Genomic DNA, 24,436 nt, shown 5'->3' with positions numbered 1-24,436 from the left:
AATGTGAACTTCAACTCTAAATGTTGTGTGAGAGGAGTCCCTATTGTCTTGTACTTTGCTTTTCAATTTTGCATCAATTTTATTGCTTAATTGATGGTTTTGTGGAAATGTGGATAAATCAAAGCACAAATGCACAATCATGATCAGAAGTGATGACTTCAGCTATGCGGGATGTACTCACAGCCATTTTTGCTATTTATTGTTATTTAGTTGTAATTAAAAATGACGAAATCTTATATCTATCTTACTGTCATCATTGATGTACCTAGTTTGGTTTTAGAAATGTGGGTCTGTGATATTTCTGTGCTGATAATTAATCATATTTACATTTGAGGTGTGTGTTTATTCATTTATTGCACTGTTATACATTAATTTAGATGTGACTATTTTTTTCTATGATTCTAGTTATGAGCTCAAGCCGCATGACGTCAGAAAAAGTCAATGTAAACACCAGCAAATACATTTTGTCAGCTGTAGAATCTTGTGTCATCCACGAAGGCAATGCAATAGACTCTTTTTTTTTTTTAATATCAAAGGGTAGCACTCGGTGCTGGTGGGTGTTGCTCGTCTAACCGATGACACAGTTAATTTGAAGGCAAACCAATTTTCAACTTGCTGCTTTACAACATTGACTGAAATAAAGACCACAGTCTGCACAAAACGTGTTGCATCTTTTTGCAGCGGTTTCTGTCCTCTTAATTATGTGAATGTCATGACAAAGAATATTGTGACCAAAAAAGTTTTACACTCATAGTTGTAGACAGGATGGGATACGTTGACAGGAAAGAGTAAGTGTTGGTTAAAAATGGAGCGATTTATTGAAATGGCATATAAAAAAAACTAAGATTTACATGGGAGATGTATTTGGACAGTGGCAGGGATTTGGGAGTTTCGACTTTTTACCAGGATAGTTAAAGATTAAAATAATAATAAATTAAATACAAATGAAAGTTGAATGATTTTTTATTACATGTCTTGAGTTGGTTTTATTATTGTTATTGTTGTTATGTTGATGAGAAGGGTGATATTGGTGTTTCGACTGTAGTAAAAAGGCCAGGTTGTATCATGTCAGATTTTTAATCCAAATTAAATCATTCTCTCTTTCATTTTAACTTCATACAACACAAAATACTTCATAATCACAAAATAATAACCCAGAGTCTTTTTGTTGTTTGCGATCACAGTGAGTGGGCGGCGCGGGCGCGCAGAAGCGTTTGTAGAGTGAGTAGTAAGTAGACAGAGCGCTCACCAGTATAGTGCGTGGGTTATTCGCCTTTCCCTGTGCAGCGTCACTGGCAACGTCTCTGATCTTAGTGTCGCCTGAGTCCTTGGTTTCGGACATTTGAATGAGGAACTGTCTGTGTCATTGATAATCTTGCAAATGGACACCTGTGTGCGCGTGAACTGGGAAGGGACGGGGTAGAATGCGCTCGCTCTGGGGTGCACGGGTCCCCAAAACAGTCCCAGCGGGCCACATATTATTGATTTTATGACACGATGCTTCGGGTAGGTCTAAATTTAGACACAGGACGGATTTGGCCCGCGGACCTGACGTTGGTTGTTCCCTTAAGCATTCCGTCTGCTCATGTTATCATGTATGTGTATCACTATTGACTACAGTATGTGCATGTATAAAGTGTATTTTATCATGAGAATAAATATGATGATGAGCACTACGATTTCAGGTTTAATTTACAGTGCGAGGTTTCCAAAATCATGGAGTGAAAAGTCAAATCACTTAACTGTGTGACAAACTGACAAACAAATCCGGTTCATATTATTCAAACAAGAATGTACTGTAAATGCATGGGTGGGCATTGTGAGGATTTTACAATGTAATTTTTGGTTGTTCTTTTAGTTTGCTGAAAAGACATCCTCACAATGGTCAGTCCACCATTTAAATGTTTTCATCTTAAACAGGAATCTCAGCAACATCTTGTGTTAGAATTGTCAGTTTGGTTGCGTGATTGTAAAGAAGTCGCATCCGTGGTGGATGTCCACCATCACGTCACAGGTCTGTTGTGCTGAATGCAGGGTTGCTGATACCCACTCTGTGATCGTCTGAACCTTTTTTCTGGGTTCGCTCGGCCAAAGCCGCGCCCAGAGGTTCGATGTACTCAGGGGGCCCGACATCCTCCGGTTCTTCTTCTTCCTGGATTTTCTGCTAAATCGAAGCAGCTTCAGCATTAGGCCACTGTATTTAAAATTAATGTACAAAATGGAGCGGGTTTCAATCTGTTATTTACCATCATGGGCTTTGTATCCATCTCAGATGTGTTCACGTCATCACTGTAGTCCAGGGAGTCAAGGCTTGGATTGGCAAATGAGCGGAGAGAGAAACGAAATGTAACATCAGTATTTGAGAAATAACGCCAGTGAACAGACAGACATCCTAATCAGCAATTATTCAATAAGAAATATTAGCAGTTATTCAATTAGTTGACCAGTTAGGTCAATTCCACTTGAATCTTAATTCTTGATTTTGCCAAGTGATATTGGGAAAAATTCAATGTTTCCAAGTGACTTTGGGTTATCAGTTTACCTGACTTTGTCAACATCTGAGCTGTCTCCATCCAGATCCAGCACCATGGTTGTGTCAATGTTAAGATTGAGAACTGGGTTTGCCCTAACAGTGTCAAATGATGACATGGAGTTAGTAGGAACAAAGTACATTTTCTATAGTTCACAGATAATGGCTGAGTTATGGATGATGGTGTTGTCATCTAACCCCTCCATGGTGTACTTGTTGGTCCCTGGCACCACAGGGCCACTTTTAAGGTTGTCAGATGCCACCATGGTTGCAGAGTTCATGGCTTGGGCTGCCTTGAGCTTCCTCCTGTAGCTGTATCGAGAAGAGAGTTGATGATCGCAAGTTGCAGACCAATGACTGAATGAAGAGCGCTTTGTGTCCCGTAGTACTTACTTTCTGCGAGTGCAAACCAGTGAAGTAATGAGCACAACAAGGACAATTATGAGACCTGCCATGATGCCATACGGAACGTATTCTAGAGGGTTAGACTCCGTAGGTTTTATTGATGAATCAGTCTGAGACAAAGCACAACATTCTGCCATTAGTATAATGTGAATTATCAAATGCATTTGGTTTTCTATGGGTTCTCTGGCTTACTCCAAAACCGCTATACAGTAAACCTTCCTCCAACCCCCACAGTCAGACCACCCGCGCAAGGAGTCTGAAATCTGGCCCGCCCACAGTCTCTGACAACCCTTCACAGTTACCATGAAGCTGAAGCAAAATGTAAAATATGTGGTGCTTTCACCTTGAAAGCTGTGCTTTTATTTTATGTGCACTAGAACAAGCAAGGCATCGAGCAAGAGTTACCATTTGTTTCTCCAGTGCTGCCAACATAGCAACGTTTTTGCTACATTTGTCAAATTTGCAACCCAACTATTTTTCCCAAGAATGAAACTAGTAAAATGACAACAGTGATTCTAAATCTTTGCAAATGATGTCATGCTTGTGGCGGGAAGAAGATATTGTATGCATTGTACATGAGGGGTCACCAAGGTCCTCGAGGGACTCTATCCAGCCTGTTTTAGATGCCTCACCACTGCAATACTCCTAATTCAAATCATCAGGCTTTTATAGAGATTGCTAATGAGCTGATCATTTGAATAAGGGGGGTTAGCTCATGTATGCTCATGTGTATGATGTGGCTCTTTGCGGTAACACAGTAAAAATATGGCTCTTAAGTCTCTGACTGGTTGGCCACCCCTAAGCTAGGCTGTGTTGAAATCCAATGCTTTCATATTTTGTCTCAAACTTAGTTAGCCTGCCACCATCTCGTGGTCAAAAGTAGATTTACAGTGCACCCAATATACAATTAGACCAAAATTAGTTGTCAGCTGTAAAATAAAAATAAAAAAATCTGGACTTTGCGATGGCGAGGGGTTTACTATTACGTTGTCTAATTGTAGGCTGAAAGAAAAACTTGTGGTATAAAAATTAAGATATCTCAAAACATTCATTTCCAAAACAAACCCAATACTTACAATGTACATGAGGCCTAACTGGTCCAACTGGTTAGCATGCTGGGGTACGGCAATCATTAGCTCCACTTCATTTTTAGTGAGAGCACTCCCATTGGAATAGAGAAAATATGCCACCATTATTGCACCAACTGAAGACCTGTGAGGAAATAATACAGCTGTTAGAATAATTGTTTTTGCAGAAGCGCTGGTCGGCCTGAACCGGAGGTCTCATATCTTCGCTCAAGCCAACATATCTGTCTCGCTCTAGGGAGTTCTTAGACCCTTCCTTTTCTTACCTGTGAGAGGCCCTCACTAGTAATGAACAGAACACCTTGGTTCTTTGTTCAGTTCAAGATAAGTTCTTTCTCTTTTATACGTATATTTGATTACACTTGCATCCCCTTCTGAGTAAAATTATCTCTCAGTTTTCATTATTCTCCCCACTAGCCTGTAATTTTCAAGCTGAGTCAGTTTTCAGATAAAGTAAGAGAATAAAAATTCACCTGGATGTTTCGGAAGGTGCTTCCTTGATGGTAATAACCTCAACCACAGCTTTGGTGGCAGCTGTGAGTGTTCTGGGGAGAGATAAAAGTAGTTGGCTGGATGAAACATGGGGTTTAGTGTTTTTGCCTCGAATTTAAGGAGCCTAATCATCTTTTTTTGTTTGTTTCTTAGCTTTTAGCCTTGATCAAATGCAAATTCTTCATCAGAAACACTCTCAAAGTTGTGTTTTCCCTCATTCACTCATCTTGGAGCGTTCCTCCTCATTCCTGTCTCAGCAGCAGCCCGGCCGGCCTGTCCAATTAAACGACCAGGCAACCCCAGGAGCATCCATGCAGACTAAAAAAACACCCAATTTCACAGAGCAGCTGTCTCTGCAACTGGAGTTGTCATGAGCCTGTTCTGATTTTGATGCGTCAAATAAATTTGAAAACGTGGAGCATTAAATGATTTTTACCACGTAATTTTGAGATGTCTTTATTTGTAAGCAGCCACTGAACGCACCTCAAGTCCACCGACCAACATGTGCGAGTACAGCGGTCAAGCAGTAATATAATATCATATCCTTGCATATAATTAAATCTTAAAATAGCATGATACAGGTCCAGAAAATTAGTTCACTGAGCGGGATGACATCTAGTATTATGCTGCCCCCTTTTGGTTTGGAGAGTGAAATATGGTGACAGTTTAATATTGTCCACATACCTGATTATAGCAGGTTTGCTTTCTATGACCTCAGCCTGTGTTTTTCTAAATTGAAGGTCAACTCTATAAGATGTGTCAACTGTGAAAATCTGCAATATTGAAAGGAAAGTTTAGAACTGCTGGAGTTTTTTGTTTATAATATAGTGGGGTATAAATTCGCATTGGTAATAGAGGAGGATTCGTGATGCATTCATTCATTCACCTCCAGTGTAGTGTTGGTGGCGAGGCCGCCAGAGTCAGTCGCGGTCACTGTTACCCAATATTTCCCTTTCAAAGTGACATCAAGCGCCTCGCTGGTTCTGTATAAGGGACGCAATAAGATGTCTGTGAGAAGACCTGCTCGGTAAAAAGACACGCAGAAAAGCCGCTGACTTTGCACTTACTGAATAATCCCAACGTAAATGTCCTTTTGCTGTGTGGTAACAGCCTCAAACAATGACCGGATGCCACCTGTGTTGTTGTTGATGTCCTCAAATCGCACTTCACTTACTTTAAACTGAAGCTGTGCATTAATTTCTGTATCCCGGTCTGTTGCCTGAGCGTAACAAGACGTTGAACCCGCTTACGGAGCATTCAAACATAGCCTACAGGACTTTGAGTAATACTCACAATGACTCCCCCAACTGATGTCCCCTTGCTTGCAGACTCTGATACGACAACTAAGGAAGGTAGAACATACTTTTAGCAATGCTGTTGAATTAAGTTGGTGATCTATTTTGATATGATGCTTGATTAAGTGAAGACATTACTGATATTATCTACAGGGTGCATTAGACCTGTACTATTGTGAACTGGAACTGATTATAACTACTTCATGTTGTGTGACAAATGTCTTACACGCAAACTGTGTGATATAATGTGGCAATCAGCAAATGTGCTACTTGTAATAATTGACATGTCAGTGAGCAGTGAGGTACATTTTAAAAAAGATTGATCATATCAAATGAAAGAGCGCAATAACCCACCGAATAGCGAATCTGAGATGAGGAATTGTGGGGCGTTGTCGTTGATGTCTTCAATGATGATCTCCAGTTGTCCTGAATGTTGCAAAGAAAGTCGCAGCGCAAAGTGGTGTTATTCAAACACGTGTGCTCTTATTGTAAAGGTCTATGCATACTCCATAAGAAGAGTTATTTGTTCTTGTTTTCAAAAGGGCATGGACAAGGACAATGTTTGCTCAATGTGCATTTTGTCTTAGGACTCGTTTTCTTCTTTATTGCTCTATTTGTGTATTTTTTTTTTTAATTCCTTGCAAGAAACGTGATAGGCAGAGGTGTCAAATCCAGGTCCAGAAAGTAAAAACCCTGTCACAGTTTGTCTTTAGTCATAGGTGCCTAGTCGGTAGGTAAACAAACTCCCCGGGAGCTAGCTTGTTTATCTTAGAGGCTCCTGTGGCTAAAGTCAAGTTGTGGCTGGTTTTCTACTTTCTGAACATGGATTTGACACCTCTGTTTGTAGAGATGCAAGCAATGATCCTTTAAAACTATCATTGTGTGACAGCTGCCGCTTCCAAAAACTTGCCGAACAGGACTTCCGTGACCACTTCCAATTCCTAACAAGTCACGCAAAAGTTCTAAGACAACAATTGATGAGATTGGTGTTCTTGCAGCCCTGGGAACAAGAACAAATTTCTCTGTGAGTATGTACCGCGTACGCTTTAAGTGAGCAGACCTGCAACGAGACTGGAGTTCTCCCCTTTCTCAGTGTACTCGTCTATCACCTGAGCTTCCATCACCGCCCGGTCGCACAGCTCATAATCCAGCGTGTGTTCCAGATTGACCCGAACGTCTCCTGTCGCCTCCAGGACAAACCAGTCACAAGGTGACAGAGACCCATTGCATCTGCATTTGAGGGACTCCAACTCATAGATCAGCGAGTGGTTTCCGTCCTCATCCCAGCCCTCAAATCTACCAATGACCTCAGTCACTGTTGTGTTTTCTTTCACTTTCACGGGCTTCGAAGGCAAGAACGCGGGCCTTTCATCGTTCACGTCCAACACGTCCACCTCCACCGTCACCACTGCTTTTTTCTGTCCCCGATCTATGGCTTCTACCTGCAATGTGTATTTCTGCCGAGCACTCTCATAGTCCAGGTCAATACCCAGGTCCACTGTAATGTTTCCCATGTAAACTTGCTCTTCAGAAGTGGTGAGAATGGTAAAACTGTCAAAACTTCCAGAGATGATTTGAAAACCTATCCGGTTGAAGTCTGATGTCTGGTCCAAATCTTGAGCCAGGACCGTACCCACAAATGCACCTGTTGGGAGGAAATAGTTTATCAATTAGAACGTGCATTTATAAACACTCAAAATTGACAAAAGTCTACTGACCTTTTTCCCCTTCTTGGACGCTGAATTTATAAGAGGGGTTCTTAAAATCTGGTGCGTTGTCATTGACATCCTGGAAATAGTTGACGTTAATGACTTTTTGCAGTTCAACACAGCATTCCAACTCAACCTGCTGCAGACATACCTCCACGTAGATGAACACGCTGACCATGGTGGACAGGGAAGGCGTGCCCTTATCTGTGGCAGTAACATTGAGCTCAATCTTGCCCTTCAGCTCAACATCCAAAGCCTCACGGTCCAGTTCAACCTTGTTCCTCAACACGCCGGTATCGGGGTCTATGATAAAGTCATCGCTGTACTTGCTTGGCAGTATTGCAAATGTGATTTGGCTGTTTAATGTGTCTGGCTCATCTGCATCAGTTGCCTATTGGAAATGGAGGGAAATGGACAAAAAACACAGTAAAACATCAAACTTTTCAACAAATCCCTTGATCCGAATGAAAACTCCAAATGTCTCTTACCTCGACTTGAAGTTCAAACTGTGAGCCCTCTTTCACAAACTCCTGATAATATTCTTTACTGATAACCGGAGGCTGATCATTGATGTCTGTCACTATGAACTGCAGTAATGCGGTGGCAGGCTTGCCATCTGAATCCTTGGCCTGAATGGAGGCAGAGTGCAATGATCTGATTTCGCGATCCAACAAGGTCTTGTTTTTCACATAAATCACTCCCGTCTTTTGCTCCACGTCAAAATAAGTCCGTCTGAAAGACAAATATGATTTGGTTGGTGGTGTTCCTCTGTAAAAAAAATGTCATCATTGAGGTCACTGAAGTGTGATCGAGACCTACATGCTTTCCGGGAGAAGCATGTAGGTGATGTTGTCTCTGTCCATTGTGTCAGGATCCTGTGCCTGTAAATAGAGATGGTCTTTTTTTAATTTTTTACCATATCGTACTCGTGTGCATGAAAATTCCGCAGCTCAGAGGACTTACGGTAATAGTAGTCACTACCGTGCCAACGTCAGAGTGCTCAGTCACTTTCAAGTTCATGTAGGAGTCCTGTGGGAAGGTGGGACTGTTGTCATTGATGTCTGTTAGCCGAATAGTAACTGTGGCAGTGGAGACAAAACTGATTTCTTCTGGATCGCTTGCAATCACCTGTGACATGACAGAGTCAACACCTTATTTCACACTAAATACTGCACACAGGTGACAAAGAAAAATGACATACATAGTCGTACATAAGGGCAGTAATAAGGAACGTTGTTGTCTTATTGAGAAAGGGTACACAGAGGTAACATTTCTTGTTTATGTCAGTCCCAACATTTCTTTTTCTGAAATCCGTTGAGGTAAGACCACAGAGTGAAAAGTGATGCGGCAAGGAAAGCATAGCACTCACTAGGTGTCATCCTCATAAGTGTCTTTTGTACTTTTCTCACCTCTACAACCATTTGCTGTGTTTTTTCATAATCCAGTTTATTTGGCTCTTTGACCACAAGTTGAACGACGCTATCGGCCGGCGAAAATTTTGGCTCGACAGAAAACACATCCTTGTCAGCTCCCTTCAGGGTTAGTTGAATGCTTTTAATCTATGAAATGACAATTCAATTGAGCATTAGCACAAAACCGAGTGACAGATCCTGTAGGAAGTTGTTACCTTGTCTGCGTCCTTGACCATCATGTTGATGGGCACACTTCCCAGTGAGTGCTCAGCTACGTCCACTTCAAATTGACTTGCTTTATTACATTTTTGCAGCTCTCCTGATTCTTCACACTTGTAGAATTCGGGTTTGTTGTCATTGATGTCATTGATGTTGATCAGTATTGAAGCTGTGGCGCTAGCGTACACCTCATTGATGTCAAGCTGGGATTCAGTGGCCTAAAGTCAACAAGGATGTGGACATATAATTATCTCATTTAAATAGATGAATAGTGGCCTTGGAAATTCCACCGTTATGTTCATAATGACTTTAAATGTCACACATACCTTGATAATCATGGTAACAGTATCACCAATCATTTCTCTGTCAATTTCCGACGCCACAGAAATAATGCCATCATCGCTCGAGATTTTAAAGAGGCCAGGTGGAGTGGAATCTGATAGTCGGTGAGAGAGGTATGACATACATTATACATATACAGTAAAATGTTTTAATGTTATTATCAAACCTTACCTTCAATGCTGTAGATAATCATGTCATTGATTCCTGTGTCTTGGTCTATGGCAGTCACGGTGTAAACAGATTGGTCCTATCAACATTTTAACAAGTTAGAGTGAAAATGTCTTTGGCCAAAAATTACAATACCAGAGAAATCATGACTCATTTCCTCAATGCAGATGCTGATAAGCAAGAACTCACCACTGCAGAATTCTCATCAACACTCCCAATGTAGGGAAGACTCAAGAATTTGGGGTTTTGATCGGGGACATCCAAAACGGTAATAAAGTAATAAGCAATTGTTGAGAAATAATTAGTCTCACTGTAAAAACAACGGCCTCCGCCATCCTGTAATGGCAAATGTAGAAAGTCAAAATTCTGTTGTACAAAGTAAATGCAAAAATGTCCTGCTTTTCCAAGTAATTCAGATATTTCAAATCTTTGTCTTTATCCGCAGACATATTCATGTCGCCATCGGTTATCACTTGCTCATTCTCGTATTTAACGAGGCTTCCCGCTTACATTGTGTGTTTCCACACCAACAAAGAGCAGTGACAATGCTCCAGTCATGCATGGATCGTTGCATCCTTTAGCTCACAAAGATGTCTCCATGTGAGATGTGAGTATGCCACATTTAAAGAGAATGGTAGGAGCCACTTGATTTGGCAGTGAATGGTCGGTTTTGTTCACTCCTTCAACGGAGCAACCACCCCTTTGTTAATACACCAACTTCCGCGCAGCTATGAGATTACCAACACTCGGACTAACACGCCTCTTCACAGATTCATGCCATGTGCAGCACCACATTCGCATTGGTTACAAAAATAGAGCTTTGAGGCGTTTCAAAAACACAAATATTATATAAATATAGCGTCTCAAGATAGTTTATTATGTGGTATGTCTTTCTAAATCATCCAATATTATCTAACATCCAACTGATTGAACGAATACTCACAGTTGCATTTATCATCAGTCTATAATAAGTACTCAGTCCAGTGTAATTTAGTGCCCTGGTCAATGTGACATCACCGGTTATGGGAGCAATACTAAACAGATTCAATCCATCCCTCGGAGTAACCTGGAAAACGAAGCATAAATTGCAATTGACTGAAGTTTATGGAAAACTGTAGAATAACATTTTGATAGACATACTGTAAATGAGGGATCATACTCACATCAGCGATGCTGTATGTAACCTGACCACCTTGTGAAATGTCATCATCAGTGGCCACTACTTTAAACAGACTCTTACCTGTTTTAGTATTCTAAGAAAGTGCAGGGGAAGAAATGATCAGATAACAATAACAATGTTTACAGAAAAGGATTGATGATAGCAATAATAATGTGGTCCAATAATAGCATCCCTGTTTACATAATTGATGATTGGTGAACATAATTTATCATACAATGTAATTAGAGTATTGGAGACATCAGGCAGGTACAGGCACAAACATGATTACATATACATGTTTAATCCAAAAGAATATATGAATTAAGATAACTCAATAAAATACATCTGACAAACCTCTTTCACTGGGGTGTCAAAATTAGAGTCTTCAAATTTGGGTCTATTGTCATTGGCTTCCCTCAAAAGTATCTCTATTTCTTTGGTTTCCTGAAACAGTGTGCAATGCAAATTAATTTGATATCTTATTGATTTTTTTTTTTAAAAAGTGTTCAGAGTTACTCACAACATAGTCACCGTCTGAAACAGAAATTCCGAGTGGAAATACATTAACAATCTAGAAAGAGAGAGAGCAAGAGAGAGAGAATACATGATATTACTCAGGCCAATTTAATTTAAAGTATGTTCATTTAAAAACAAAAAGAAATAACATATACCTCTCTATCAAGCTTCCTTGCAATAAACACATCTCCGTTCGTTTTTTCCACCCTGAAGTATATACGATTTTCCCCAAAGAGTGAATATGTCAGTTTATCATTATCCTTATCCGTGGCATTTATTTTGAATGCAAGGTGATCTGTGGAAATGTTGTGATCCAAAGTTAGTAATTAGTAGAGTGATAACATTGTGGTAAAAGCAAACCAAATGTAGAAAAACCTACCAACTGGAATATCTTCACACAGCTTAGTGAGGTCATTGTGAATTATAGGAGCGTTTTTTGCTACAAAACAAAACAAAATGATTAAAAGGGATGTATACTGTCGCTCTCTCGTGATAAATCAGTTGAGAAACCAACACACACCATCAATTAGGCTGATGACACACAAGAGCAGAAAGCCTCCAGGGATACACTCCATGTCTGTGAAAATAAAAATACAAATAAAATGGATGGATAATAATCTTTCTTTGACTACTTTTCTGGCTGATGTCATTCAAAGGAAAAATACTTGCTGAGGTTCATATTTTGATTGAGTATATGTATATATTCCATCTGATTTCTACCTCAATTTAACCCCACATTCAAAATGCTTTGTCCTGTGTTTTAAAGGAAGAGCATGATTGTAATGCAACTATAAGCGTTGTAAAGTCAAGCAACAACAAACACGTTATCGCTGAATGGCATATTTTATATTGCTAAAGTGTTATAATCCTGTATAAAATAAGTTACTAATTGTGTAATGATACAAACACCTGACTTCTGTGAGGGCTGTGTGGGCTCTATGGTGGAGCGAATGGTGGTCAGGTGGCTGTCTTTATTCAGATCTTAGCTGGGATAGACTGCAGCTCCCGCCGCCTTCTGTAGTGTAAATGCTAATCTACAACTACTCACTGTACAAAATGGATGGATATACTAAATACCTTCCCTAACAATTACATTGAAGATATTAAAAGAAAATCTAATTGTCACTAAACCATGCCATCAGTGACTTAAAATAAAGCATTATTTGGCTATCGCAACCAATTGTTAACAATCTTGTGTCGTCACTATGTTGCGTTGCTGCAATAACCATGGGAATGTGCGTAATAACCGTAAAATAAAACTTGCTTGATACAAAATCAGAATATATTTCCGGTGAATTAATCAACAGTTGTATACTGTGCTGTATAACCAAATACAATGACTCTATATGTAAATAACGACTCTTGATGATGAATAATAAGCAGTGGATCACGTTTGATTTTGTGTACTGTGTTGTATAACCAAATATAATGAATCTATATGAAAATACTGACTCTTGATGATGAAAAGTAAGCTGTAGATCATATTCGATTTTAAAATGCTGTAATCAGACTTACCTGGCAAGACGCACAGATGGCTTTTCTCTCTCAAATGGGATGAGGAGACCTTTGGCTCCTGTTCCTTCTAGTGATAACCGCCTCTATAAATATAAATGATTAACATATACAAAAGCTATTCACGTGTCAACAGTCCTCCTCCATGGGCGCAGAGGTAATAAAAACACCAAAAAAGCAACTCACTAAATGTAAACGTCGACACCTGATCAAGTTTCCCACTGTTGTTTTGTCTGCCTAATATGTGGCTGGGGAATCGTGAGAGATGGCCCCGTGTCAGCAGGACGACATGGCAAGGTTCCATACTGTGTCCGATGTCGAAACACAGCAACAAAAGGGCTCCCACTGGTCAAACATGGGAGCTTGGCCCATTACAATTTGTATGATCATTCAAGCATTCTGATGAATCACTTTCCAGAAGACCTCTCTAATGAGCTCCTCCCAATAAAGCCCTCCCAAATAGAGAGACGTTCACACAAACACTCTCTGCACTGTTACACACTGGCTTCATTCACAAGCCACCATTTTGTTTCAAAACAAAAGCACACCCCTTCACCGTTTTGTGATAATGTATTGTTTTGCCACAGTTACCAGGTCATGTCATCTGTAGGATCAAACATGACTTAAATGTAAAAACAAACAGACAGCATTTGAATTGAACATGGTTTGCATATTTAAAAAAAAGTACACATTAATAATTCAATAATTTGAATAGATTGCATAATAAGAGAGGGTAAATACCAGAAAATGTTAATGGATCTGATATTGTAACATCCATCGCGACATGGTTTTAAAACTAAACATATTGGTTACCTCAGAAAGTGCTCAGTGTAAAATGATAGACTATCAAGGTCATTTACAAATTACAACAATACTGTCTATTACATCAACAATGGAAAACAAGTTAAGGATTATGGATGGCATTTGTTTATTCCACCCCTTAATCTTATCCAATAGACTTTGGTTTATGACTTTTGGGACTGAACACATCACTGGCGCGCCTATTTCAGCAATCGAAAGACAAATTAAAAGGGTGTGGTGGTTATAAAAGGCTGCTGAAGCCCTTCCGATAAAGGGAAACTCAATCTTCTACTTGCGCAATGTTGACGTCATCATTGATTTTGAAACAAGAACAACATAAGAACAACATCTAAACATCCAATTCAAATCAAATATACGTATATTGTGTGTTAAATGTTGTCCACTCTGCATCCATTGCAATCGACTCATTTTGGAAGTGGGAACCTGCCATCTACATTTTCAAGGTTTCTCATTTTTTCCTAATTGGGGTTTTGTGAGTTTTTCCTTGGACTCCGAGGAGTTAAGATCAGGGGATGTTGAGAATAATTATTAACTGTGGCCATGTGAAGCCCTGTGAGACGTTTTTGTGATTAAGGGCTGTATAAATAAATTTGACTTGACTTGATATATGTGTAGATCGTGCAAAGGGCAACTTTTGTTAAATTTTTGTCATCTCTGATAAGAACAGATATCGTTGTATTTGAGGAGGACTAATTAAATTACTACATCATTGCAATATAAAGTATTACATGCACTGCATATTGCATATACCTTGTCGCCTACAGAATGTCCAGATAAGCACGAAATACAGGTGAATGTTCTGGGGTGGGCGTTTCCTAAACCGTGCCCACCCACAGGAATCATTTCCCCATCCAATGAAAACTCCAAATAATACTGTTATTTCAACTCGTGTTCATAGCTTCCCGTCATTTGCATCAAAATGCACCGCTACTAATTGGCCATTTTGAAGGTGTGGGCATTAGTAGTGCTGCTCCTTTACATCAGCGAACCACAGCGACACTTACATAGTAATGCGGTACACAGACGTGTTCAAGTGAACAGCTAAACCTTCAAAACAACCATCATCTGCATGTATGTTTGAATGCACAGCACTGGAAAGTACGCCATAAAATGCAAGAAGTGTGTTTTTAGTCGGTTCTTTCTATCTTGATTGATTTTTCAGGTATGTACGTCTAGTTTAAGGAAGTGCAGGTCGCTGCGGGAGGAACAAGACAGCAGTGGGCAGGACTAGGACTTTCAAAACCAGAAAATGGCGTGTGTAGAATGAACGTGCCACACAGCAAAGACAAGTTGCATTGTGTGCACACACGACGAAGTCATACGAGATGTCTGATGAGATCTGTCATTTGTAGCGCGTTTTTGTTACAGCGGAGGTATAAATGACGCAATGTTCCACGCGGGGACATTTGACCACAGGACTTGCTGCTTGACTGATGAAATGTGAAGGGAAATATCAGCGATCGGATGTTTGCACATTAACAATCAGGTAATGACGCTTTTGTCCGAACGAGATACAGCGGGTAGATTGCTAGAAATGTTGCCTGAGGCTGTAAATTAAAACGTGTTATTATGCCGCTCATTGGGCTCAGCCTCCATATTCCACAGCCCCTCCTTGTTTTGCTGTTGACTGCGATGTTGTGTTTACGTGCAAAACAGCCTGTTATCGGCGAGCCTTACATGGTTTGACGTTGACTTGACATCCGATGATGGAATATGTTCTAAAACCTTGGAATGGCGGCGTTTATTGACTGTAAACACACGAACTGGGCCTGACAGCGATGCTATAGGACCCATAGCGATGATAACAACATTGTCGTGTGTAAACAATCCGTGCTACATTCGCCGGTGTGCAAAATGTTGGAGGAAATTGAATTTGTTTTTTTCTTGATCATGCAAGTGCAAAATTACATAACCGACTGGATAGTCCTCATCGGACACCGTGGCCTCCAGTCATAGCAACAAGCATTTGAACATTAATTTCCGGTTGCACTGTTGATTATCTCATAATAATTCTCAGGGGGAAACAGTTAAAAATATTTTCTACAAATTATTTCACGTTCACGTACAATTGTGATGGCATTTCTTTGAAGTGGCATCAAACGGTGTTAACAAATTATGTTGCGTTTGCCAGATTAGAGTTTGTTGTGTCGCTATAATGTAACTGTACTCATAATTAACCTAAACAAAGTATGTACAGTCCTTGAATAACATCGTAGGCCCACTTTTCAAACACGCGTTGGTTGATCAAGTACGTTAACACTAACGTTACTACAAACTTGTAGTTGAGCCACTTGTTTATCGCGGCGATCTTTTGTTTCCATGTCGGAAAACAAACGTTTGTTGGTACGTAGCACCCATTGCTGTCTGGACGTCTGCTGTCTGTGTTTGTCGCGCTCCGATTGGCTAATCGAACACAGGGGGCGTGGCTTCGCAATAACAATGCAGTGTTGGGAGCGTGCACGCGGCAACCGGGATTTTCTTTCTTCGATTACAAAATAATAACTTGTATTTCTTTTAATATCATTAAAGCTACTCGGAATACGCTACGACTAACAGGTGGATTTATTTGATTGTTTACGGTTGCTGGGGAGACGTAGCCCCTCCGCTGCAAAAGGAAAGCGTCTGTTAGCAGTTTAGCAAGCAGGAGCGTCCGCGAGCAGATCGGGTGCTATATATTGGCAAAGGAAATGATTGTGGACTGAATTCGTAAGACGATATCATATCGAGTGACATACGTCGTTTGGCGGCTGTCATACACAAGGATAAGTGGATGGGAGACGGTATTTTGCAAGCTGGAACACCTGCCATCTCTTCTCACGGAGCGCCCAAACTAGCCACGAAAGTAAGCGCTTAAGATACACTAACTCGTATTACCACTGAGATTCGTGCATACCGGGTGAATGCTTGTCTTCTGTGCAACCCTTCTTTTGAGACACTTGTTTTTGTTCGAACACTAACATCCCGTGTGCTCGCCGACTGTCCTTGCTATGTTGGACAAAGCGTTAGCATAGCTTTGCTAACGTTGCTAGCTCATCTCTCCTTCAACAGGGGACATCGACTTATCCCAATCAGAAATGAGCCCGTAGCTGCCGCCATGGTCCTGTCTCGAAGAGAGCCGGGGTTGTGCGTGCACAGCTTCGTGCGATAATCCGAAAAAGTTGTGCAACACTAAATTGGAGCGAAATTGAAGAGATGTGATTGCTGCTGCAGCTTTTGTTGTTGCTTTGTCTCGTGAGCACATGGCTTCCATGTTTTTGTTCAGTCATGTAACAGCGACCCCTATTTGTACCCTGAGGACGGACGTTATTGTTTAAGATTAGTATTATTATTTTTGCACACTAATTGATGAATATAATACGACAGGATTTTAATAATTTACGAATTCAAAACCGGGTAATGTTTTGCATGTGAATATATGCAGACGAGGAGATTTAAGATTGAGTTTGAATCCTAGCTTTGACCATCTTGGAGTGGAGTTTGTTGTTTCAGGCTTCTAATTTTCTACAGTTAATTGACAATGGCTGAGTTATGGCCTGGAGTTGGAGACTATTGGCTTCTTACCTCTCCACGGAGTACTTGTTGGTCCCTGGTACTTTTAAGGATGTCAGGAACTACTGTGGTTGCAGAATTCATGTTTTTTGCCACCTTGAGAGTCCTCCTCTCGCTGGAGTGTGTAGCGAGTTGATGGGCAGACTAACAGCAGACAGATAAATGAATGGATTTCAAAGTACTCGTCACAAATCAGTGAAGTGGTGACAACCAGCAGACAATGAGACCTGCCATGATGCTAATCAGGGTGCATTTTGGTCAGGGTGTATTCCGGATGGTCAGGTTTTATTTTATTACGGACAACCCTGAAACAAGCACACCATTGTTAATTTCGGGCATTGTTTTTTTTCCCCTGACCTCCTTCCGCATTCCAGTAATATGCATGCTAGGCTAATAGAAAATGCCAAATTTTCCATTAGTGTGAATGAAAATAGTTGTTTAGTGACTGGTCCAAGGTATACTCTGCCTGTCACCTAATGTCATCTGCAATGGGCTCCTGCCCAAGACCCTAACTAGGACAATCTCACTAATGGAAATTAATGAATGGACAAACAGTCTGAACATGCCGTTCCACATGGGGCCGAATCAACCACCGAAGATAAAAAAAATCTTGATCACTATTTATTGTGTGGATTTTTGTGAAATAAAATAATCTCTTCTTTTTCAGGGTTAAGACAATCGGAGGCAACATCCAAGTGCCTCCCCCACTGTGTAGTTTCCTTTCCCGGAGAGTGACTCGTCTGCACGACGTCACCAATGCGACCATGGGAAGTAGCAGTAAATAGGCTGCCCCCAACAGCCCCCTTGAACCCGAGGAGGTTCCTTGGAGAGCCCTGTAACGCCCCTGTGCATCTCAGGAGAAGGTACCGTTGAATACAGTATGTTGTGTAGTCTTTTGTTTGTTTGTCGATAGTTTTTGTGTATGCCAAACCTACTGCACATGAAATTGAATAATTTGTGTGTGATATCTTGCATCTTTTGTTTTCTGACACGGCAGTCCACCAGTGAGACGCCAGTGGGGGCTACGAGACAGACCTGTCCTGCACACTTCCCTGGTCCAGGATGAAAACCGCCATCTGCTTTTCTCCCAACATCACCGACCGGTTCCTTTAGATGAATCCAGACAATATAGCCACACCAGCACAGCGCCACGCATGCTTCACCCTGCGGCCCACCTACCCCAGCAGAGCCCCATCATGGTGGATCTACATGAGCAGGTAGGCGGGGGGCCGGCAATTATTTCATCGGCGTGCCCTAGACCCCCGTTTTGTTTTGTTACGTTTTTTGGGAAACGGGCGATATTATTTTTTTTTTAATTAAAAATCAACGCTTCTAAAAAAAAATGCCCAGTCGGCACGCTCCCTCTGATTGGACAGTATTTGGCTAACTACTGCTGCCTAGAGGCCTGGCGTGTTTGTTAACACGCTTAAAAACACACCCATGCGGTTTCCTGTGGATGTGTGTCCACTTCCGTTTTTTTGCTCTTATTTCAGATGCCTCAGGGATCTGTTCCAATATCATACACTGTTACGACGGTGACGACCCACGGATTTCCCATCCATACCGGGCAGCCTTTACCGGGGTGCAACACTCAGCAGCTCCCAGCATGCTCGGTAATGTTCAGCGGACAGCTCTCTCTGCTCTGCTGCCTTCCTCCTCCTGTGAGTTTGAAAGGGGAAAGCCCAAATGTCAGTGGCTTTCATGTAGCGCTCGATAGCAACCGTGCAGTCTGTCTTTTTTTTTTTTCCTGATAAGATACAATGTGTCTTGTGAAATAGAAACATTAGTGGCATGAATTTGTTGTCGACAAAATGAAGTCGCTTTAACTTGTGTTCTGTGCTGCTTGAACATGCCCGGCATCGGGGCAACACTGTTGGTGCTGTGCGTTTATGTAATATTGTCACTTGGTGTATATCGATGACATGCTTTTAACCAGGGTTGTGCGATGTGTCTAACATGTGCAAATTGTCCATTTGTAGTTTAGCAAGTGAAAAACTAATTGTTGAATGGGGATCTTGTCGTGATTCCCCTCCAACATTTGTTTGTCATTCCTCATGGGAGGAAGGAACAAGGAAAGAAATGTTCACTGCGCAGTGAAAAAGATTCTTCATGATGGTTAATACATTTAAATGGATAAAAGTATTGTACTTTTATAAAATGAATATTTCAAAGAAACTTACAATTTCTAATTTATGTATTGACACTTTCAATGGAATGGGATGATCCTGCCCTGAATTTCTGCGTAGGTTCTTGTGTGAATTTGCCTGGAGGAGTTTTAGTGTGGAGTGGGTCATCTTGACATTAATGACTACATATTGTTCTCCTTCACATCACGCTTGAGAGGGAATTTAATGTGCCTCAGCTCATTGCGGCAAGTCGTGTGCTCCAGTATGCCCAATTGTCAGAGATCTGTTGATTGATGAATCCCTTAAGCTGAAATCAGAATCAGCACGCCCATAGAATGAAGACAAGAAAATCATGAAAGAGTTCAGCAAGATTTCCTTTACATTTGTCTCATCGCCCAGCCCTACCTAAAGCATGTTTTTGAAAACAATGAATAAAGCATTTTTAGAACAGGTGGAAGATGAGTGTGAAGTATGTATGTGTACATAAATATGGTTCTCTTGCTGTGCTTTTGTCTCCGCTCAGCTCATACAGGCATGTACCATGCAGCATCTGCCGGTGTCTTACCAAGCCTTCCCACCCCTGATCTCCAGCGAACATTTTGTATTGCACCCAAGCCCACCTGTACCCCCGCACCAGCCGCCGCCGCACCTTGCTCCTCTGAGCCAGTTTGTCCCTTTACAGCCTCAGCACCCACGCATGGTGAGTCGTCCGCACCAGCCGCCAGCCACTCTGTCAAGGCTTTTTGCTCATTGAGCTGATTGTGTTCAGCCTCTACAGAGGGTAGAGAATGAAGTTGACCTAAGAGGGGACCAGCACCCATTGGGAACCTTCACCTACCCTCCCTCACACCACCCACCAGCGCTGCCTCCTTCTCTGCCCATACAGTATCTTCCTCAAGAGCCTCTGCATCAGGAGCTTCCCTTCGGAGTGGTAAGTGGCAGGCCTCTGTTTGGGCGTTCGCACACAGTCCACCTTATCTTCCCCCAGTGGATGCAACTTTCCCCCAAGTAATTTACAATTTAACCATTATATATGATGTGGATTAGGAAGTGTCATTAGTGTGATGAGAAGAAGCGTTTCTTTCTTAAAAGAAATATGTGAAAGCACTTATCAGGGTTATATCAGTTGAAGAACGCATTTTTTTTATTTATTGTAATCCAATGTCATGTCTCATGTTTGTACGCATTTTAATCCACGATTGTTTGGACCACCAGCCATACCCCCACATGCTGCCCCGGCGAGCAAGTGGACAGAGATACAGGCTGCAGCAGCCTCTCCCTCCTCCCCCGCCGCCTCCATCCTACTACCCAGGCTTCCTCCCTTACTTCCTGTAAGTGTGGACAAAGATCATATCCCGAGAAAGACGTGACCAGTGCACGTGTGTCATTGGCCTATGCTTTTGCTAAGGATTGCATTAACCGGTTGTTGTTCTTTCTTTGCTCAGCTCAATGCTTCCTGTGCCTCCAACCGCAGTGGGCCCAGCCATCAGTCTCGACCTTGATGTGGATGATGTGGAAATGGAGAACTATGAGGTGAGTTGGGCATCCTTTTATGGCTCAAGATTTTGGAACACAATGCTACGTACAGGTGTAGTTCCAACAGAGTATATCTCAAAATCATGTGAATATAATACAGTAGGTTGTTTGCATACATTTGGACGGTGCAAAAAAAAAGAAATAATTTCGTTTTTCCCCTCAGCAATGTTATTAAAGACTCAGCACTTCATTAAGTACACCTTGTAGAGATCCCACTTTTTGTACACTATACAAGCCATTTAAGAGTGGATTTTCTCTGCAGGCTTTACTGAATCTGGCCGAGAGGCTGGGTGAAGCGAAGCCACGAGGACTCACCAAGGCCGACATTGAGCAACTTCCCTCCTACAGGTTCAGCTCAGAGAATCATCTATCGGAGCAAACGCTGTAAGCCACCCATTTATCTTTGTCCTATTTTTCATTGAAGTGTATTCAAGCGCCCATCCCCCATGTCCTTTTCTTGCCAGTATTGATGTCAGCCGCTTTTTTGCTAATTGACGTTTGATATTAGAATTGAAGATTGAGACGTAGTTTCCGTGAAGTATTAGCTTCAGCTCAGTGGCCTAGTGGTAGAGTGTCCGCCCTGAGACCGGAAGGTTGTGGGTTCATACCCCGGCCGGGTCATACCAAAGACTTTAAAAATGGGACCCATTGCCTCCCTGCTTGGCACTCAGCATTAAGGGTTGGAATTGGGGGGTTAGATCACCAACTGATTCCCGAGCGCGGCACCGCTGCTGCTCACTGCTCCCCTCTCCCCCAGGGGATGGATTAAAATCACACGGGGATGGGTTAAATGCAGAGGACAAATTTCACTACACCCAGGTGTGTGTGTGACGATCATTGGGACTTTAATCTTTAACTTTAATCTTTATATTGCAATAATGACAAGTTGAAGGTGTAGGATTTGGTCTGAAACGACAAATTCACTTCACGTTTAAAATGGGGTTTCATTCACTTTACATGTTTGAAACACTGTATTTTTTTCCCCCTCAGGTGTGTTGTGTGCTTTAGTGACTTTGAGTGTAGGCAGCTACTTCGGGTATTACCCTGCAACCATGAATTCCACGCCAAATGTGTGGACAAATGGTTAAAGGTAAGATGACGCGATCACCACAGTTGTGGTGTGTCGGTACGTGACTTTGCTCCACCTGCCCTCCAGACCAATCGCACTTGTCCCATCTGCCGGGCCGACGCGTCGGACGTGCACCGAGAGGCGGAGTGAGAGGCGAAGTGAGAGGCGGAGTGGGAAAAGCTTCGCCCGTGCCAGAGTTAGTCCTAAAGCTGTGGACACCCGCCACTAACTAACCACCGCTAACAACCCACTTCCTAAATAATAAGCAATCCGCGATGGTTCCCGGAGGCCCCGGTACCTCTGCTGTGCTTCATTTGTCCCGAGTCTTGTGAAGAAAAAGAGAAAAAAAAAGTCCCGCTGCAGCCAGAAGGCAGAGCACTGGGATCACCAGCTGGTTGTTTATCTGGCCTCCCCACTTCCTTGTTGCAGATTCCAAAGAGTTTCTCCCTCCGTGCGCATTATTTGCTGCTTTTGTTTACAGGGTTGCATTAGTTGAATTTAGTGGTGAAGAATGATGGGAGGCGGGACGCGGTTCAAGACAAACAGGATGCGTGGAGAAGCACCGTAGATGCATGTTAGTGCCGGCGAAACCGACTGCTTCATATGTATGTCCTGCAATACTCGATCGATCCTTTAGCCCTCTTTTGTTAAGCCTAAGCTTTTAGACTGCAAGTGATGCGCGTCTGTCTGCCACACGCTCCTTTCTGGAAATTATGTATCCAAAAAGATGTCCCGGGTTCACGGACCGGATCACTTCGAAGTCATCGAGCGTAACTGCACAAGTGCTACGGCTATCTACGTGCGTGCGTGTATGTGCGTTTGTCCTGTTCACAGAGCCAATGTATTGTGTAACCACTGGATACAGGGCGGCATGCTGGGATTTGCATGAACTGTTGATTCTGAGTAGCAATATTTAAACCAAGCATTACCACCAAAATGAACCAACTTGAGGGGGGGGGGAAACAGAAGAGGCATACGAAAAGAGCAGCTTGCTTATGTGGGAAAACGAGCATTGAAACGGATGCAAGTTGTCCTATCCGGGCAGCAATCTGTTGCAAAGGGGCGGCTTTTGAATGGACTTTTTACTCTTCCTGTTTGAGGAAGACGTGGCCATCGATGTTTGTTTGTTTGTTTGTTTGTTTGTTTGTTTGTTTGTGAGCCAAATCTAATATATAGATATCGCCTACTTTTCCAGATGTTAGACCTGCCTTCTTATATGACCTTGACAAGCACAAACCTATTACTAATCCTGGCAAATACTGTGTCATTTTCACCATTTATTAAAAGGTTTTATTTATTACTTTGTAATCTCTTTGAGAAAATGAGTTGAAGAAGAACGTGTTGGGAGCACTAACAATGTTTTGTGTTTATCTTCTGGTAACGTGGTCATCGGCTTAATGGTGGTTTTGGAGGGGGGGGGAGAAATGTGTACGTAGAACTTGCGCGTGAATGCTTTTAGATTTGAAGACAGAAGAATGTCGTAGAAGTCACTGGTGTTCAGTCGTGCGGAAACGCTGTTGGACTTCTACTTTCCCGCTTGTTTTGCGACGTTTTGAGGGAAAAAAAACAGCAAGCACTAACAGGCAGTTGTAAGCGTTGCTTTTGCGTGTAAAGGGATCTTGCCTTTTTCTTTACTTCAGTGTCTTAAGTGAACGTGAGTCTTTAACGTGTGTGCCATCTTCAAAAGAAAAGAGAAAAAAAAGAAGCCATTTAATGAGTTCTACCCACAGCTTTGAGAAGTAATCTACGTGTACATACATATCTATTCGCAGGCTATATTGTACGTTTAAAAAAAAAAAAAACTCAGGGCCACTCGGTATATGAGGATACAGGACAAGAGTCTGTCAAATGGGAAGGATGCCATGAAAAGGAGCTGAATTTGTGTTGGTCATTTTCCTCTGACCACAAATAATTTCTTGTAAGCAATTATTATATGCTCTTATGTCTGAAATAGTACACAGTTTAAAGACCAGGCATGTTTTCAAAAGGAAATAAAACCAACAAAAAAAAGAAAAAGAGGCAACGTACCGAAGTCATTTTACAAACCAGTTTGACTTTTTGCTGTGGTCCAACTTCTCAATGTGCGCACACTCCTACCTAATCACTCCAGAAGGTGTTTGCATGCTTACAAAAAAAGACAGAGCGAGAGAGAAAGAGAGGCGGGCAAGCGCGTGAAGGACAGCTTCAAATTTGCTGGGGACCTATTTACCGGCGCACAATATGCATGCTTGTCATCCAATTCCAAGTCGGCTTCTGGAGGTTTGGATCTTATCGCTCAGCTGATAACTGCCATGCATTGTACTGCACATATTTCTAATAATAGAACTGAATGACTACAAGATTTTATTGCGCTAACTTCATTTTGTTGTGAGAAAAAAAAATGGATTGGATCCATCAATTCTTAACATGCGTTGTGTTACTGTTCTTGCCCTAATGACTGAAAACAACCTGCTCTGAGACTACTGTAGTTTGATCAAAAAGCCATAGTGA

General features: G+C 41.8%; 2 protein-coding genes across 5 annotated transcripts; one reads left to right on the top strand and one right to left on the bottom strand.

The window, feature by feature from the left end:
- Positions 1-1,048: 1,048 nt before the first annotated feature.
- cdhr2 (cadherin related family member 2) lies at positions 1,049-17,469 on the bottom strand. Its single transcript, XM_061275626.1, has 32 exons — positions 17,228-17,469; positions 12,848-12,930; positions 11,853-11,909; positions 11,712-11,771; positions 11,488-11,627; positions 11,337-11,387; positions 11,171-11,260; positions 10,821-10,910; positions 10,601-10,723; positions 9,847-9,993; positions 9,661-9,736; positions 9,474-9,583; positions 9,144-9,365; positions 8,926-9,075; positions 8,480-8,644; positions 8,336-8,397; positions 8,005-8,248; positions 7,668-7,907; positions 7,526-7,595; positions 6,868-7,452; positions 6,162-6,233; positions 5,806-5,855; positions 5,580-5,731; positions 5,399-5,495; positions 5,197-5,285; positions 4,494-4,565; positions 4,012-4,147; positions 2,924-3,045; positions 2,729-2,842; positions 2,543-2,626; positions 2,247-2,310; positions 1,049-2,164 (listed from the first exon to the last, which is right to left on the bottom strand). The coding sequence occupies exons 3-32, from the start codon at positions 11,905-11,907 to the stop codon at positions 2,009-2,011; spliced, it is 3,888 nt and encodes a 1,295-aa protein (XP_061131610.1). The 5' UTR covers positions 11,908-11,909; positions 12,848-12,930; positions 17,228-17,469; the 3' UTR covers positions 1,049-2,008.
- Positions 14,870-23,962, top strand: rnf44 (ring finger protein 44). 4 transcript variants are annotated; one of them, XM_061275635.1, is made up of 11 exons: positions 14,870-15,152; positions 17,883-18,078; positions 18,213-18,432; positions 18,709-18,876; positions 19,865-20,041; positions 20,120-20,272; positions 20,557-20,672; positions 20,787-20,874; positions 21,140-21,261; positions 21,868-21,967; positions 22,034-23,962. In XM_061275635.1, the coding sequence occupies exons 2-11, from the start codon at positions 17,972-17,974 to the stop codon at positions 22,094-22,096; spliced, it is 1,314 nt and encodes a 437-aa protein (XP_061131619.1). In that variant the 5' UTR covers positions 14,870-15,152; positions 17,883-17,971; the 3' UTR covers positions 22,097-23,962. The 4 variants fall into 4 exon arrangements, with proteins under 4 accessions (XP_061131619.1, XP_061131617.1, XP_061131620.1 ...); XM_061275633.1 differs by having other exon boundaries at positions 20,111-20,272; XM_061275636.1 differs by having other exon boundaries at positions 14,871-15,152; positions 18,709-18,828; positions 20,111-20,272.
- Positions 23,963-24,436: the final 474 nt, after the last annotated feature.

Source organism: Syngnathus typhle, linkage group LG1 (genome assembly GCF_033458585.1).
Source record: "Syngnathus typhle isolate RoL2023-S1 ecotype Sweden linkage group LG1, RoL_Styp_1.0, whole genome shotgun sequence".
Lineage (NCBI taxonomy): Eukaryota > Metazoa > Chordata > Actinopteri > Syngnathiformes > Syngnathidae > Syngnathus > Syngnathus typhle.
This window is presented reverse-complemented; position numbering and strand designations above follow the sequence as displayed.

What these genes read in the sequence shown, in the direction of transcription:
- cdhr2 (XM_061275626.1), bottom strand. Translation starts at nt 11,907, where the DNA reads ATGGAGTGTATCCCTGGAGGCTTTCTGCTCTTGTGTGTCATCAGCCTA. An exon ending in TGTCATCAGCCTAATTGATG is followed by an intron (nt 11,772 to 11,852) that starts GTGTGTGTTGGT and finishes TTTGTTTTGTAG; the next exon opens with CAAAAAACGCTCCTATAATT. An exon ending in TGGATACAAAGCCCATGATG is followed by an intron (nt 2,165 to 2,246) that starts GTAAATAACAGA and finishes GCTTCGATTTAG; the next exon opens with CAGAAAATCCAGGAAGAAGA.
- rnf44 (XM_061275633.1), top strand. Translation starts at nt 17,972, where the DNA reads ATGCGACCATGGGAAGTAGCAGTAAATAGGCTGCCCCCAACAGCCCCC. An exon ending in TGGTGGATCTACATGAGCAG is followed by an intron (nt 18,433 to 18,708) that starts GTAGGCGGGGGG and finishes CTCTTATTTCAG; the next exon opens with ATGCCTCAGGGATCTGTTCC. An exon ending in TCTGCTGCCTTCCTCCTCCT is followed by an intron (nt 18,877 to 19,864) that starts GTGAGTTTGAAA and finishes GTCTCCGCTCAG; the next exon opens with CTCATACAGGCATGTACCAT.